Source organism: Oncorhynchus mykiss, chromosome 18 (genome assembly GCF_057628025.1).
Source record: "Oncorhynchus mykiss isolate SJ-2025 chromosome 18, ASM5762802v1, whole genome shotgun sequence".
In the NCBI taxonomy this organism is placed as follows: Eukaryota; Metazoa; Chordata; class Actinopteri; order Salmoniformes; family Salmonidae; genus Oncorhynchus; species Oncorhynchus mykiss.
Genome location: NC_143039.1, coordinates 13875415 through 13890105, shown reverse-complemented (window position 1 = coordinate 13890105; position 14691 = coordinate 13875415). Strand labels below are relative to the sequence as shown.

The 14691-nt window shown below is 46.2% G+C and overlaps 1 protein-coding gene across 2 annotated transcripts in view; it reads right to left on the bottom strand.

The window, feature by feature from the left end:
* Positions 1-7739: 7739 nt before the first annotated feature.
* Positions 7740-14691, bottom strand: part of pcca (propionyl-CoA carboxylase subunit alpha) — a 47362-nt gene continuing 40410 nt past the window's right edge. For both annotated transcript variants that reach the window (XM_090207191.1, XM_090207190.1), the window contains 3 exons: positions 10698-10838; positions 9610-9687; positions 7740-9357 (listed from right to left, as the gene is read on the bottom strand). In XM_090207191.1, the coding sequence (XP_090063317.1) occupies positions 9289-9357; positions 9610-9687; positions 10698-10838 (288 nt within the window). In that variant the 3' untranslated portion in view covers positions 7740-9288. The remainder of the gene's footprint in view (positions 9358-9609; positions 9688-10697; positions 10839-14691) is intronic.

The following is a 14691-nucleotide window of genomic DNA, read 5'->3' as shown; positions in this document are numbered from 1 at the left end:
CATTTATATACAGCTTTACGTCTTCCCAGAGTCATTTATAAACAGCTTTACATCTTCCCAGAGTCATTTATAAACAGCTTTACATCTTCCCAGAGTCATTTATAAACAGCTTTACATCTTCCCAGAGTCATTTATAAACAGCTTTACATCTTCCCAGAGTCATTTATATACAGCTTTACATCTTCCCAGAGTCATTTATAAACAGCTTTACATCTCCCAGAGTCATTTATAAAACAGCTTTACATCTCCCAGAGTCATTTATAAACAGCTTTACATCTCCCAGAGTCATTTATAAACAGCTTTACATCTCCCAGAGTCATTTAAACAGCTTTACATCTCCCCAGAGTCATTTATAAACAGCTTTACATCTTCCCAGAGTAATTTATAAACAGCTTTACATCTCCCAGAGTCATTTATAAAACAGCTTTACATCTTCCCAGAGTCATTTATAAACAGCTTTACATCTTCCCAGAGTCATTTATAAAACAGCTTAACATCTTCCCAGCATGATAAACACAAAGGTTAAATCATGATGTGTGTCTAGTAGAACACAGTGAGCAGGTTGAAATGGATTTGACTCAAAACCTGTCTCTCCTGTCAGGTCCATCAATTTTAGTACACGTTGGCATCTCTATGAGAAGTGAATCCATATGATCTTTGAAAACACCACCGATGGCAGTAAAAGGGCTTCATGTGTGACAGCAAGTAGCCTGAGAGAAAACTGAAGTGCAGCAAGTAGCCTGAGTGAAAACTGAAGAGCAGCAGAGGGTGTTGTTAGGGTGAAAACTGAAGAGCAGCAGAGGGTGTTGTTAGGGTGAAAACTGAAGAGCAGCAGAGGGTGTTGTTAGGGTGAAAACTGAAGAGCAGCAAGTAGCCTGAGTGAAAACTGAAGAGCAGCAGAGGGTGTTGTTAGGGTGAAAACTGAAGAGCAGCAAGTAGCCTGAGTGAAAACTGAAGAGCAGCAAGTAGCCTGAGTGAAAACTGAAGAGCAGCAGAGGGTGTTGTTGGAGTGAAAACTGAGGAGCAGCAGAGGGTGTTGTTGGAGTGAAAACTGAGGAGCAGCAGAGGGTGTTGTTGGAGTGAAAACTGAGGAGCAGCAGGGGGTGTTGTTGGAGTGAAAACTGAAGAGCAGAACAGGGTGTTGTTGGAGTGAAAACTGAAGAGCAGCAGAGGGTGTTGTTGGAGTGAAAACTGAAGAGCAGCAGAGGGTGTTGTTGGAGTGAAAACCGAGGAGCAGCAGAGGGTGTTGTTGGAGTGAAAACTGAAGAGCAGCAGAGGGTGTTGTTGGAGTGAAAACTGAAGAGCAGAACAGGGTGTTGTTGGAGTGAAAACTGAAGAGCAGCAGAGGGTGTTGTTGGAGTGAAAACTGAAGAGCAGCAGAGGGTGTTGTTGGAGTGAAAACTGAAGAGCAGCAGAGGGTGTTGTTGGAGTGAAAACTGAGGAGCAGCAGAGGGTGTTGTTGGAGTGAAAACTGAAGAGCAGCAGAGGGTGTTGTTAGGGTGAAAACTGAGGAGCAGCAGAGGGTGTTGTTGGAGTGAAAACTGAGGAGCAGCAGAGGGTGTTGTTAGGGTGAAAACTGAAGAGCAGCAGAGGGTGTTGTTAGGGTGAAAACTGAAGAGCAGCAAGTAGCCTGAGAGAAAACTGAAGAGCAGCAAGTAGCCTGAGTGAAAACTGAAGAGCAGCAGAGGGTGTTGTTAGGGTGAAAACTGAAGAGCAGCAGAGGGTGTTGTTAGGGTGAAAACTGAAGAGCAGCAGAGGGTGTTGTTAGGGTGAAAACTGAAGAGCAGCAGAGGGTGTTGTTAGGGTGAAAACTGAAGAGCAGCAGAGGGTGTTAGGGTGAAAACTGAGGAGCAGCAGAGGGTGTTGTTGGAGTGAAAACTGAGGAGCAGCAGAGGGTGTTGTTAGGGTGAAAACTGAAGAGCAGCAGAGGGTGTTGTTAGGGTGAAAACTGAGGAGCAGCAGAGGGTGTTGTTGGAGTGAAAACTGAAGAGCAGCAGAGGGTGTTGTTGGAGTGAAAACTGAGGAGCAGCAGAGGGTGTTGTTGGAGTGAAAACTGAAGAGCAGCAGAGGGTGTTGTTGGAGTGAAAACTGAAGAGCAGCAGAGGGTGTTGTTGGAGTGAAAACTGAAGAGCAGCAGAGGGTGTTGTTTGAATGGAACATAACGAGCGAAGAGACTGCTTTTCAGATGCCTCCTGATGTTTTTGGTTCTGAGTGAAGTACCTCCAATCAAAACAGTGAGCATCTGGTAACCATGACGATGCCCCCCCCCCAGCACCTACCTGACCCCTGAGTTAAGCCAACCACAGTGCTCTGTGAAAAGGACACCACATGCCTTCAGTCACTGAATACATTGTTCCACGGGGACATGTTTCGTTTATGATTAGTAGAAATATGTTGAAGAAAACAGTTGATACAGTGCCTTGCGAAAGTATTTGGCCCCCTTGAACTTTGCGACCTTTTGCCACATTTCAGGCTTCAAACATAAAGATATAAAACTGTATTTTTTTGTGAAGAATCAACAACACGTGGGACACAATCATGAAGTGGAACGACATTTATTGGATATTTCAAACTTTTTTAACAAATCAAAAACTGAAAAATTGGGCGTGCAAAATTATTCAGCCCCCTTAAGTTAATACTTTGTAGCGCCACCTTTTGCTGAGATTACAGCTGTAAGTCGCTTGGGGTATGTCTATCAGTTTTGCACATCGAGAGACTGACATTTTTTCCCATTCCTCCTTGCAAAACAGCTCGAGCTCAGTGAGGTTGGATGGAGAGCATTTGTGAACAGCAGTTTTCAGTTCTTTCCACAGATTCTCGATTGGATTCAGGTCTGGACTTTGACTTGGCCATTCTAACACCTGGATATGTTCATTTTTGAACCATTCCATTGTAGATTTTGCTTTATGTTTTGGATCATTGTCTTGTTGGAAGACAAATCTCCGTCCCAGTCTCAGGTCTTTTGCAGACTCCACCAGGTTTTCTTCCAGAATGGTCCTGTATTTGGCTCCATCCATCTTCCCATCAATTTTAACCATCTTCCCTGTCCCTGCTGAAGAAAAGCAGGCCCAAACCATGATGCTGCCACCACCATGTTTGACAGTGGGGATGGTGTGTTCAGCTGTGTTGCTTTTACGCCAAACATAACATTTTGCATTGTTGCCAAAAAGTTCCATTTTGGTTTCATCTGACCAGAGCACCTGCTTCCACATGTTTGGTGTGTCTCCCAGGTGGCTTGTGGCAAACTTTAAACAACACTTTTTATGGATATCTTTAAGAAATGGCTTTCTTCTTGCCACTCTTCCATAAAGGCCAGATTTGTGCAATATACAACTGATTGTTGTCCTATGGACAGAGTCTCCCACCTCAGCTGTAGATCTCTGCAGTTCATCCAGAGTGATCATGGGCCTCTTGGCTGCATCTCTGATCAGTCTTCTCCTTGTATGAGCTGAAAGTTTAGAGGGACGTCCAGGTCTTGGTAGATTTGCAGTGGTCTGATACTCCTTCCATTTCAATATTATTGCTTGCACAGTGCTCCTTGGGATGTTTAAAGCTTGGGAAATCTTTTTGTATCCAAATCCGGCTTTAAACTTCTTCACAACAGTATCTCGGACCTGCCTGGTGTGTTCCTTATTCTTCATGATGCTCTCTGCGCTTTTAACGGACCTCTGAGACTATCACAGTGCAGGTGCATTTATACGGAGACTTGATTACACACAGGTGGATTGTATTTATCATCATTAGTCATTTAGGTCAACATTGGATCATTCAGAGATCCTCACTGAACTTCTGGAGAGAGTTTGCTGCACTGAAAGTAAAGGGGCTGAATAATTTTGCACGCCCAATTTTTCAGTTTTTGATTTGTTAAAAAAGTTTGAAATATCCAATAAATGTCGTTCCACTTCATGATTGTGTCCCACTTGTTGTTGATTCTTCACAAAAAAATACAGTTTTATATCTTTATGTTTGAAGCCTGAAATGTGGCAAAAGGTCGCAAAGTTCAAGGGGGCCGAATACTTTCGCAAGGCACTGTATGTAAAACAATGAATTGTATTCTGTGGTTCAGCTTGGGTACATCTGAGTCAGACCGTGTCGTTCAACATCGTTCCAAAATGAGCTCCAAACAGCAAGTAGAAACACATCATGATTTAGAGGTGTAGGTCTACATTCCTTAAAGCCTGGCGTCTCATTCAGAGCTCTGCTGTACTGCGAGTCCTGATCTTTGAACTTGGACACCGAGCAGCCAATCTACTCCTTGTATAGTGGACTACTTTGGGCCAGGGCCGTCTCAAGCTGTTCTGCCTTCAACAGGAGGTCACCAGTAGACTGAGTCCCAGATCTGTTTAGTCAACTACACATGACATGATGCCAATAGGAGTTGGCTTTACAGCACAAAACAGATCTGGGACTCAGGCTAGGTGAATCAGATAAAATACACATTTTACACTCTAAAGCAAATCAAGTCTCTACAGGCGACACAATGCACACGATATATAATAGGTAGGCTTTCCTCTAGAGGAACCCCTGGGTAATGATGATGTCACAGAACCATAGGTGCTGTCCTGGTCGGGGGTTTCACCATTACAGTACATGTAGCGTCCTCAGTATGGGATGGAAGCACCACACGCTGACAAGCAGCATCCTATGAAGTGCACTACTTTTGACCAGGGCCCATAGAGTGCCATTTGGGACATAAGCACAGGCAATATAGAACCAAAACAGATCTATAAGACCCACTGGGGTGGATGAGGGAGAGCGAGTGTGTGGAGAGAGAGATCGATACATCCAGCCCCTCTACCAGTCCCTACAGTACGTCAACCCCTCTACCAGTCCCCATAGTACGTCCAACCCCTCTACCAATCCCTACAGTACGTCCAGCCCCTCTACCAGTCCCCACAGTACTTCCAGCCCCTCTACCAGTCCCCACAGTACTTCCAACCCCTCTACCAGTCCCCACAGTACGTCCAACCCCTCTACCAATCCCTACAGTACGTCCAGCCCCTCTACCAGTCCCCACAGTACGTCCAACCCCTCTACCAATCCCTACAGTACTTCCAGCCCCTCTACCAGTCCCCACAGTACTTCCAACCCCTCTACCAGTCCCCACAGTACGTCCAACCCCTCTACCAGTCCCTACAGTACGTCCAACCCCTCTACCAGTCCCCACAGTACGTCCAGCCCCTCTACCAGTCCCCACAGTACGTCCAGCCCCTCTACCAGTCCCTACAGTACGTCCAGCCCCTCTACCAGTCCCTACAGTACGTCCAACCCCTCTACCAGTCCCTACAGTACGTCCATCCCTCTACCAGTCCCCACAGTACGCCCAGCCCCTCTACCAGTCCCCACAGTACGTCCAACCCCTCTACCAGTCCCCACAGTACGTCCAACCCCTCTACCAGTCCCCACAGTACGCCCAGCCCCTCTACCAGTCCCCACAGTACGTCCAACCCCTCTACCAGTCCCCACAGTACGTCCAACCCCTCTACCAGTCCCCACAGTACGTCCAGCCCCTCTACCAGTCCCTACAGTACGTCCAACCCCTCTACCAGTCCCCACAGTACGTCCAGCCCCTCTACCAGTCCCCACAGTACGCCCAGTCCCTCTACCAGTCCCTACAGTATTTAAAGAGTAACTTTCAAGACAAAACCCAGGATGTTTTAGGCTTAGTTATAGTGAAACACATCAACCCTGGTCTTCATTTTGACAGTTTTTTGCAAAAGTGATATATTCAGGTCTTTCAGTAATAAATCTAGCTCCTTGTCCCAAGTGGTTCAACTCTACCATCGACATGGTGATGTAGAGGCGCCCCTACGTCATCAAAGGGAGGGGTTCAGTATGAAATCCACTCCCTTCTAGATGCAGGTTGTGGAGTGGGCCAGTATATTTAGCATGATGCTTCCTTGAATACTGACGCTACACAACATACAAAAGGCAGTGAAGGCACATACCCGCACATGACCAAATTCAACGTTTTAGCTTACCGTTTCAAACACATCAATCTGGTATACCAAGAAAAAATACAAAATGATACGTATGTATAGTTGAAGTCGGATGTTTACATACACTTAGGTTGGAGTCATTAAAACTTGTTTACCAACCACTCCACAAATGTCTTGTTAACAAACTATAGTTTTGGCAAGTCGGTTAGGACTTCTACTTTGTGCATGACACAATTAATTTTTCCAACAATTGTTTACAGACAGATTATTTCACTTATAATTCACTGTATCACAATTCCAGTGGGTCAGAAGTTTACATACACTAAGTTGACTGCCTTTAAACAGCTTGGAAAATTCCAGAAAATGATGTCATGGCTATAGAAGCTTCTGATAGGCTAATTGACATCATTTGAGTACGTTGGAGGTGTACCTGTGGATATATTTCAAGGCCTACCTTCAAACTCAGTGCCTCTTTGCTTGACATCATGGGGAAATCAAAAGAAATTGTAGACCTCCACAAGTCTGGTTCATCCTTGGGAGCAATTTCCAAACGCCTGATGGTACCACATTCAAAACACCATGGGACCACGCAGCCGTCATACCGCTCAGGAAGGAGACATGTTCTGTCTCCTAGAGATGAACGTACTATAGTGTGAAAAGTGCAAATCAATCCCAGAACAACAGAAAAGGACCTTGTGAAGATGCTGGAGGAAAAGTATCTATATCCACAGTAAAACGAGTCCTATATTGACATAACCTGAAAGGCCGCTCAGCAAGGAAGAAGCCACTGCTCCAAAACTGCCATAAAAAAAGCCAGACTACGGTTTGAAACTGCACATGGGGACAAAGATCGTACTTTCTGGAGAAATGTCCTCTGGTCTGATGAAACAAAAATAGAACTGTTTGGCCATAATGATCATCGTTATGTTTGGAGGAAAAAGGGGGATGCTTGCAAGCCGAAGAACACCATCCCAACCGTGAAGCACGGGGGTGGCAGCATCATGTTGTGGAGGTGCTTTGCTGCAGGAGGGACTGGTGCACTTCACAAAATAAATGGCATCACGAGGGAGGAAAGTTATGTGGATATATTGAAGCAACATCTCCAGACATCAGTCAGGAAGTTAAAGCTTGGTCACAAATGGGTCTTCCAAAGGGACAATAACTCCAAGCATACTTCCAAAGTTGTGGGAAAATGGCTTAAGGACAACAAAGTCAAGGTATTGGAGTGGCCATCACAAAGCCCTGACCTCAATCCCATAGAAAATGTGTGGGCAGAACTGAAAAAGCTTGTTTGAGCAAAGAGGCCTACAAACCTGACTCAGTTACACCAGCTCTGTCAGGAGGAATGGGCAAAAATTAATCCAACTTGTGGAAGGCTACCTGAAACGTTTGACCCAAGTTAAACAATTTAAAGGCAATGCTACCAAATACTAATTGAGTGTATGTAAACTTCTGACCCACTGAGAATGTGATGAAAGAAATAAAAGCTGAAATAAATCCTTCTCTCTACTATTATTCTGACATTTCACATTCTTAAAATAAAGTGGTGATCCTAACTGACCAAAAACAGGGAATTTTTACTAGGATTCAATGTCACGAATTGTGAAAATCTGAGTTAGAATGTATTTGGCTGAAGGTGTGTGTAAACTTCCCACTTCAACTGTATTCGTAGCTACATCCATCGTAACAAGAAATAGATGACAGTGGTCATGTTAACTTGACTGATTGGTGGAGCAGTCTGCTACAGTTGGCTCCATAGTTCAATGGTTGTGAGTTCTAATCCCAACTGGGGAAGATTGATTTTTTTTCTTCAAATCCTTTATTTCATATATTCATCCCGTGACCACACACACACACTTCTAATTCTGAAAAGTGAAAGCATACCTGTGAGAGGGGTCGCCCTGGTAGTAGTAGTAGGTTTTCATACAGTACCCAAGACCAGTGTGTGTTAATTTGACCATTGGAAAAAAGAGATACTGTGTAAATACTGCAATGTGGTTTGGATTGAGTTGAGCCCCTTCATTTACAAGGTGATGACTGCCCTTTCCTCCCAACACAATACCGCAGTAAATATGAGTCCACATTTCAACTATCCCCCCCCCCCCCCCCCCCAATAAGGGATTCGAACTTACACTGCAAGTGGCAATAGATGTCAGGAAGTCAGCACATAACAACTGTGAGCTAACTTTCCAGAGCCGTATTTGTTCGCGATGCACATCATTTTATTATCAGAGCGTGTCAGTGGACTTCTGGTCAGGGAGAGAGTGTTGGGATCAGGTACAACTACATTTACCCACCCCCAAAATGAATATTTATGAGCAAGTCCCCCCCAGTGAGAGAGTGTTGGGATCAGATACAACTACATTTACCCACCCCCAAAATGAATATTTATGAGCAAGTCCCCCCCAGTGAGAGAGGTTTGGGATCAGGTACAACTACATTAACCCACCCCCAAAATGAATATTTATGAGCAAGTCCCCCCCCAGTGAGAGAGTGTTGGGATCAGATACAACTACATTTACCCACCCCCAAAATGAATATTTATGAGCAAGTCCTCCCCAGTGAGAGAGTGTTGGGATCAGGTACAACTACATTAACCCACCCCCAAAATGAATATTTATGAGCAAGTCCCCCCCCAGTGAGAGAGTGTTGGGATCAGATACAACTACATTAACCCACCCCCAAAATGAATATTTATGAGCAAGTCCCCCCCCCATCCACAACTTCTCACCTGAATGCATTGTTTTCTTAACAATGTCAAGGGGTTGGACAAAGGCTGAAATTGGGGTTGAGACATATCCTTTAAAAAAGGCAAACGTAACTCCACCTAAGAGAGTAGCGTTTTACTATAACCAGGTTTCTAAACTCTGATACACAAGTGTTTCATTACGTTGAAATGAGAGGCGCTAGCCTGGTCCCAGACGTCCTGGCAAAATGGCACAAACAGATCTGAGACCAGGCTGGTGAGGAAGAACATTACACATGATTAGTGACATGTAGCTAAGATACAGTATTCATCATATTTAACAGGACAATCCTCTTTTCAGAGGCTGAAGGCACTAAAACAGGTCCACGGCGTCCATCTTGTTTTTCAGTTTTTTTCAGAGGAAAATTCCTAGAACGAGCGAATCCCAGGAGCCAATACTGGAGAGTGTAGCCTACTAGTACCACAGGAAGACCAAAACATCAGAACAAAACAACAAGGACAGACTGGGGAACGGTCCATCTAGTCTACTAGTATCCTGTTCATTCCTTTGTCCCAGAATTCCTTCAACCGGACTTCGAAGCCAATCCCTGACGAGCGAGGTCAGAGGTGGGAGGGCAGAGGTTAGAGGTCGTAGGTTAGATCCTACTCCAGTTGGACCAGAAGGTCTCCCTCTCCAACCGTCTCTCCTGCTTTACAGTGGACACTCTTCACCTGGGAGGGAACCACAGAAAGGTCTGTTGTCATAGAAACTAGCCGTCTGACTGTGGTGATGAGGAAAGTAATTCAGTGCGTGTGGGGTAATGTGTTGTAGTGTGAGGTAATGTAGTACTGTAGGTTAGTGTAATGGGGGGGGGGGGGGGGGGTGGTGATGTGTTGTAGTGTAGGTTAGTGTAATGGGAGGTGTGGTAATGTGTTGTAGTGTAGGTTGGTGTTATGGCGGGGGAGGGTGTCCATTGGCCTGACCTTGGCAGCTTTAGCAGCAATCAAGCTGTTCTGCATCTTCATGGCCTCGATCACACAGATCTCCTGGCCTTCAGCCACCTGGGGAACAACACTACATCATTACTACATACAATGATGTAGCGTCTATAGCATGACTCACTCCACACAGACAGACAGACAGATGCATTGACTCACTCCACACAGACAGACAGACAGACAGACAGACAGATGCATTAACTGGCGCCAGACGCCACATGCAATATTGATAAACCAGCATTCCATCTCCATCATTGAGTGCTGATTTACAAGGTTAAATCATTGATGGATGAGGAGGTGAAACTAATATCAAGCAACAACATGTATGTAACAACTAATGTCCAGCAACATGTATGTAACATGTAACAACTAATATCCAGCAACATGTGTGTAACATGTAACAACTAATATCCAGCAACATGTATGTAACAACTAATATCCAGCAACAACATGTATGTAACAACTAATATCCAGCAACAACATGTATGTAACAACTAATGTCCAGCAACATGTATGTAACATGTAACAACTAATATCCAGCAACATGTGTGTAACATGTAACAACTAATATCCAGCAACATGTATGTAACAACTAATATCCAGCAACAACATGTATGTAACATGTAACAACTAATATCCAGCAACAACATGTATGTAACATGTAACAACTAATATCCAGCAACATATATGTAACATGTAACAACTAATATCCAGCAACAACATGTATGTAACATGTAACAACTCATGTCCAGCAGCAACATGTATGTAACATGTAACAACTAATATCCAGCAACAACATGTATGTAACAACTAATATCCAGCAACAACATGTATGTAACATGTAACATGTCCTCCACATCATCTCCAGGCTTGACAGACACCACAAAGTCACCACAGATCCAGGCATGACGCTACCGCTCTGTTCAGGATGCTCTGTTCAGGATGCTCTGTGTACCAGGCATGATGCTACCGCTCTGTTCAGGATGCTGTACGTACCAGGCATGACGCTACCGCTCTGTTCAGGATGCTCTACGTACCAGTGTCTCGGATCTATGTAACATGTACGTTCTTACCACGTCTCCAGGTTTGACAGACACGGCGACCACGGAGCCAGGCATCGGAGAACGCAGGATGCTGCTGGTGTCTTCTGGAACCTTCTCAGGCATGTGAGCGCTCAGCGTGGATACCAGCTGACTGAGAACACGCACCTTAAACTGAACACACAAGAGACAGAGGTCGGGGGTCAATTCACAGTTATCAATTCATTAAATATACAAGTCCACAAAGTAGGCCCATGTTGTAAAACTAATGAAAGAAAAATAAAGACGAACAACACTCCACATTCATTATTCTGAAACTCCTATTGTGTTGATGCTGTTCTCCTTGGGTCCACCGGGTGGCAGCACCCAACATCATTCGTGTCGGTCTATATCCCTGTCCCTGGCTTAGTGAATCAATACTACTGCTACTACTGCATTACAGCCAGTGGGTTCATTCATCAGGCTATTTCATGCCAATCCTTTAATTAGCTCATTAGGCTAATTTATGTCTTACACATAGCTAGCACTGAGTGGCTGGTTTCTCCCTCGTTAAGAGTTGAAACTTCACGAAGCAGCAGGCCTAATAATTATAACAGCCAACGGTCGCTTGGCGCCGGGCAACGAGGTGAGACCGGAGAGTGGTAGGGAGGAGGGAGGGAGGGAGAGGTACAATACATATTTGCTGGTAGATATCTGTTGTGTGGTGCGATTCAATGAGCAGCTGGATACTGAAGTTTGATAACAGATTGATAACAAAATACCTTCCTAACTCTGTCCTTTTATACAGAACAAAAATATAAACACAACATGTAAAGTGTTGGTCCCATGTTTCATACGCTGAAATAAAAGATCCCAGAACTGTTGCCAGAGTGTTCATTTCTCTACCATAAGCCGCCTCTCCACCGTCATTTTAGAGAATTTGGCAGTACATTCTACATTTTTTACTTTTGAGTAATTTAGCAGATGGTCTTATCAGAACGAGTTACAGTGAGTGCATACATTTCCATATTCCCCGTGGGAATTGAACCCACAACCCTGGCGTTGCAAGCGTCATGCTCTACCAAATGAGCCACACGGGACACAGCAGTACGTCCAACCTGCCTCACAACCGCAGACCATGTGTAACCACGCCAACCCAGGACCTCCACATCCGGCTTCTTCACCTGCGAGATCATCGGAGACCAGCCACCCGGACAGCTGATGAAAATGTGGGTTTTGCACAACCAAAGAATTTCTGCTCAAACTGTCAGAAACCGTCTCAGGGAAGCTCATCTGTGTGCTCGCCATCTTCACCAGGGTCTTGGCCTGACTGCAGTTTGGCGTCATCACCGACTTCAGTGGGTAAAACGCTCACCTTCGATGACCACTGGCAGGCTGGATGAATCCCGGTTTCAATTGTACCGGGCAGACGGCAGACCGGATGGCGTTGTGTGGGTGAGCAGTTTGCTGAACATTGTGAACAGTGTGCTCCATGGTGGCGGTGGGGTTATGGTACGCGCAGGTTTAAGCTACGGACAAAGAACACAATTGCAATTTATTGATGGCAATTTGAATGACACTGTGAGGAGGTCCTGAGGCCCATTGTCCTGCTATTCATCCACCACCATCACCTCATGTTTCAGCATGATAATGCAAACTCCATGTCGCAAGGATCCGTACACAATTCCTGGAAGCTGAAAATGTCCCAGCATTGTCCTGGTTTATCACTGGTCTAGGCTAGGGGGGGGCATTGCCCTGGCTTATCACTGGTCTAGGCTAGGTGGAGCATTGTCCTGGCTTAACACTGGTCTAGGCTAGGTGGAGCATTATCCTGGTTTATCACTGGTCTAGGCTAGGGGGGGGGGGGGCATTATCCTGGATTATCACTGGTCTAGGCTAGGGGGGGGCATTATCCTGGATTATCACTGGTCTAGGCTAGGTGGAGCATTGTCCTGGCTTAACACTGGTCTAGGCTAGGTGGAGCATTATCCTGGTTTATCACTGGTCTAGGCTAGGTGGGGCATTATCCTGGTTTATCACTGGTCTAGGCTAGGGGGGGGCATTATCCTGGATTATCACTGGTCTAGGCTAGGTGGAGCATTGTCCTGGTTTATCACTGGTCTAGGCTAGGGGGGGGGGCATTATCCTGGATTATCACTGGTCTAGGCTAGGGGGAGCATTATCCTGGTTTAACACTGGTCTAGGCTAGGTGGAGCATTGTCCAGGCTTAACACTGGTCTAGGCTAGGTGGAGCATTATCCTGGTTTAACACTGGTCTAGGCTAGGGGGGGCATTATCCTGGCTTAACACTGGTCTAGGCTAGGGGGGGCATTATCCTGGCTTAACACTGGTCTAGGCTAGGGGGGCATTATCCTGGCTTATCACTGGTCTAGGCTAGGGGGAGCATTATCCTGGTTTATCACTGGTCTAGGCTAGGGGGGGGCATTATCCTGGATTATCACTGGTCTAGGCTAGGGGGAGCATTATCCTGGTTTATCACTGGCCTAGGCTAGGTGGAGCATTATCCTGGCTTAACACTGGTCTAGGCTAGGGGGGGCATTATCCTGGCTTAACACTGGTCTAGGCTAGGGGGGCATTATCCTGGCTTATCACTGGTCTAGGCTAGGGGGAGCATTATCCTGGTTTATCACTGGTCTAGGCTAGGTGGAGCATTGTCCTGGCTTATCACTGGTCTAGGCTAGGTGGAGCATTATCCTGGTTTATCACTGGTCTAGGCTAGGTGGAGCATTGTCCTGGCTTATCACTGGTCTAGGCTAGGTGGAGCATTATCCTGGTTTATCACTGGTCTAGGCTAGGTGGAGCATTGTCCTGGCTTATCACTGGTCTAGGCTAGGTGGAGCATTATCCTGGTTTATCACTGGTCTAGGCTAGGTGGAGCATTATCCTGGCTTAACACTGGTCTAGGCTAGGTGGAGCATTGTCCTGGCTTAACACTGGTCTAGGCTAGGGGGGGCATTGTCCCAGTCACACTACCAGTAGCCGGTCCCAGTCGCACTACCAGTAGCCGGTCCCAGTCGCACTACCAGTAGCCGGTCCCAGTCGCACTACCAGTAGCCGGTCCCAGTCGCACTACCTGTAGCCGGTCCCAGTCGCACTACTAGTAGCCGGTCCCAGTCACACTACTAGTAGCCGGTCCCAGTCACACTACTAGTAGCCGGTCCCAGTCACACTACTAGTAGCCGGTTCCAGTCACACTACTAGTAGCCGGTCCCAGTCACACTACTAGTAGCCGGTCCCAGTCACACTACTAGTAGCCGGTCCCAGTCACACTACTGGTAGCCGGTCCCAGTCACACTACTAGTAGCCGGTCCCAGTCACACTACTAGTAGCCGGTCCCAGTCACACTACTAGTAGCCGGTCCCAGTCACACTACTGGTAGCCGGTCCCAGTCACACTACTAGTAGCCGGTCCCAGTCACACTACTAGTAGCCGGTCCCAGTCACACTACTAGTAGCCGGTCCCAGTCACACTACTAGTAGCTGGTCCCAGTCACTGACCTGTATACGAAGGTCACAGTACAATAACATTAGGAAGCCACCCACCATGTTAATGACCTCATGCATCCTTGTTTGTTTGTTTACCTTCCTCACCCCTGGAACCCTGCCCTGCCCACATAAGACTGTATTTAGCGGACACACACACACACACACACACACACACACACACACACACACACACACACACACACACACACACACACACACACACACACACACACACACACACACACACACACACGACAGGTCATCCTCTTCACAACACCATCAAAGTGACTAAAATAACCCCTGGCCGGGGTACCCCCAAAGGACACCCCCAAACAAACAGCCATTGATTCCCAAGGCCGACAATCCCTTGTTGGAAAACCAGGAGCGAGGAGGGAAAACCAAGCTGGACTCGTAAATCAGGGCTGAAATCCGGAGCGTCAGGAGTGTGGGGAATGGGAGCGCCTGGGGAAATGAAGGCTTCGACAGGATTTCTTCCCAGGAAACAACAGTAACTAACAGCCTTCATATTGCCCCCGTTGACT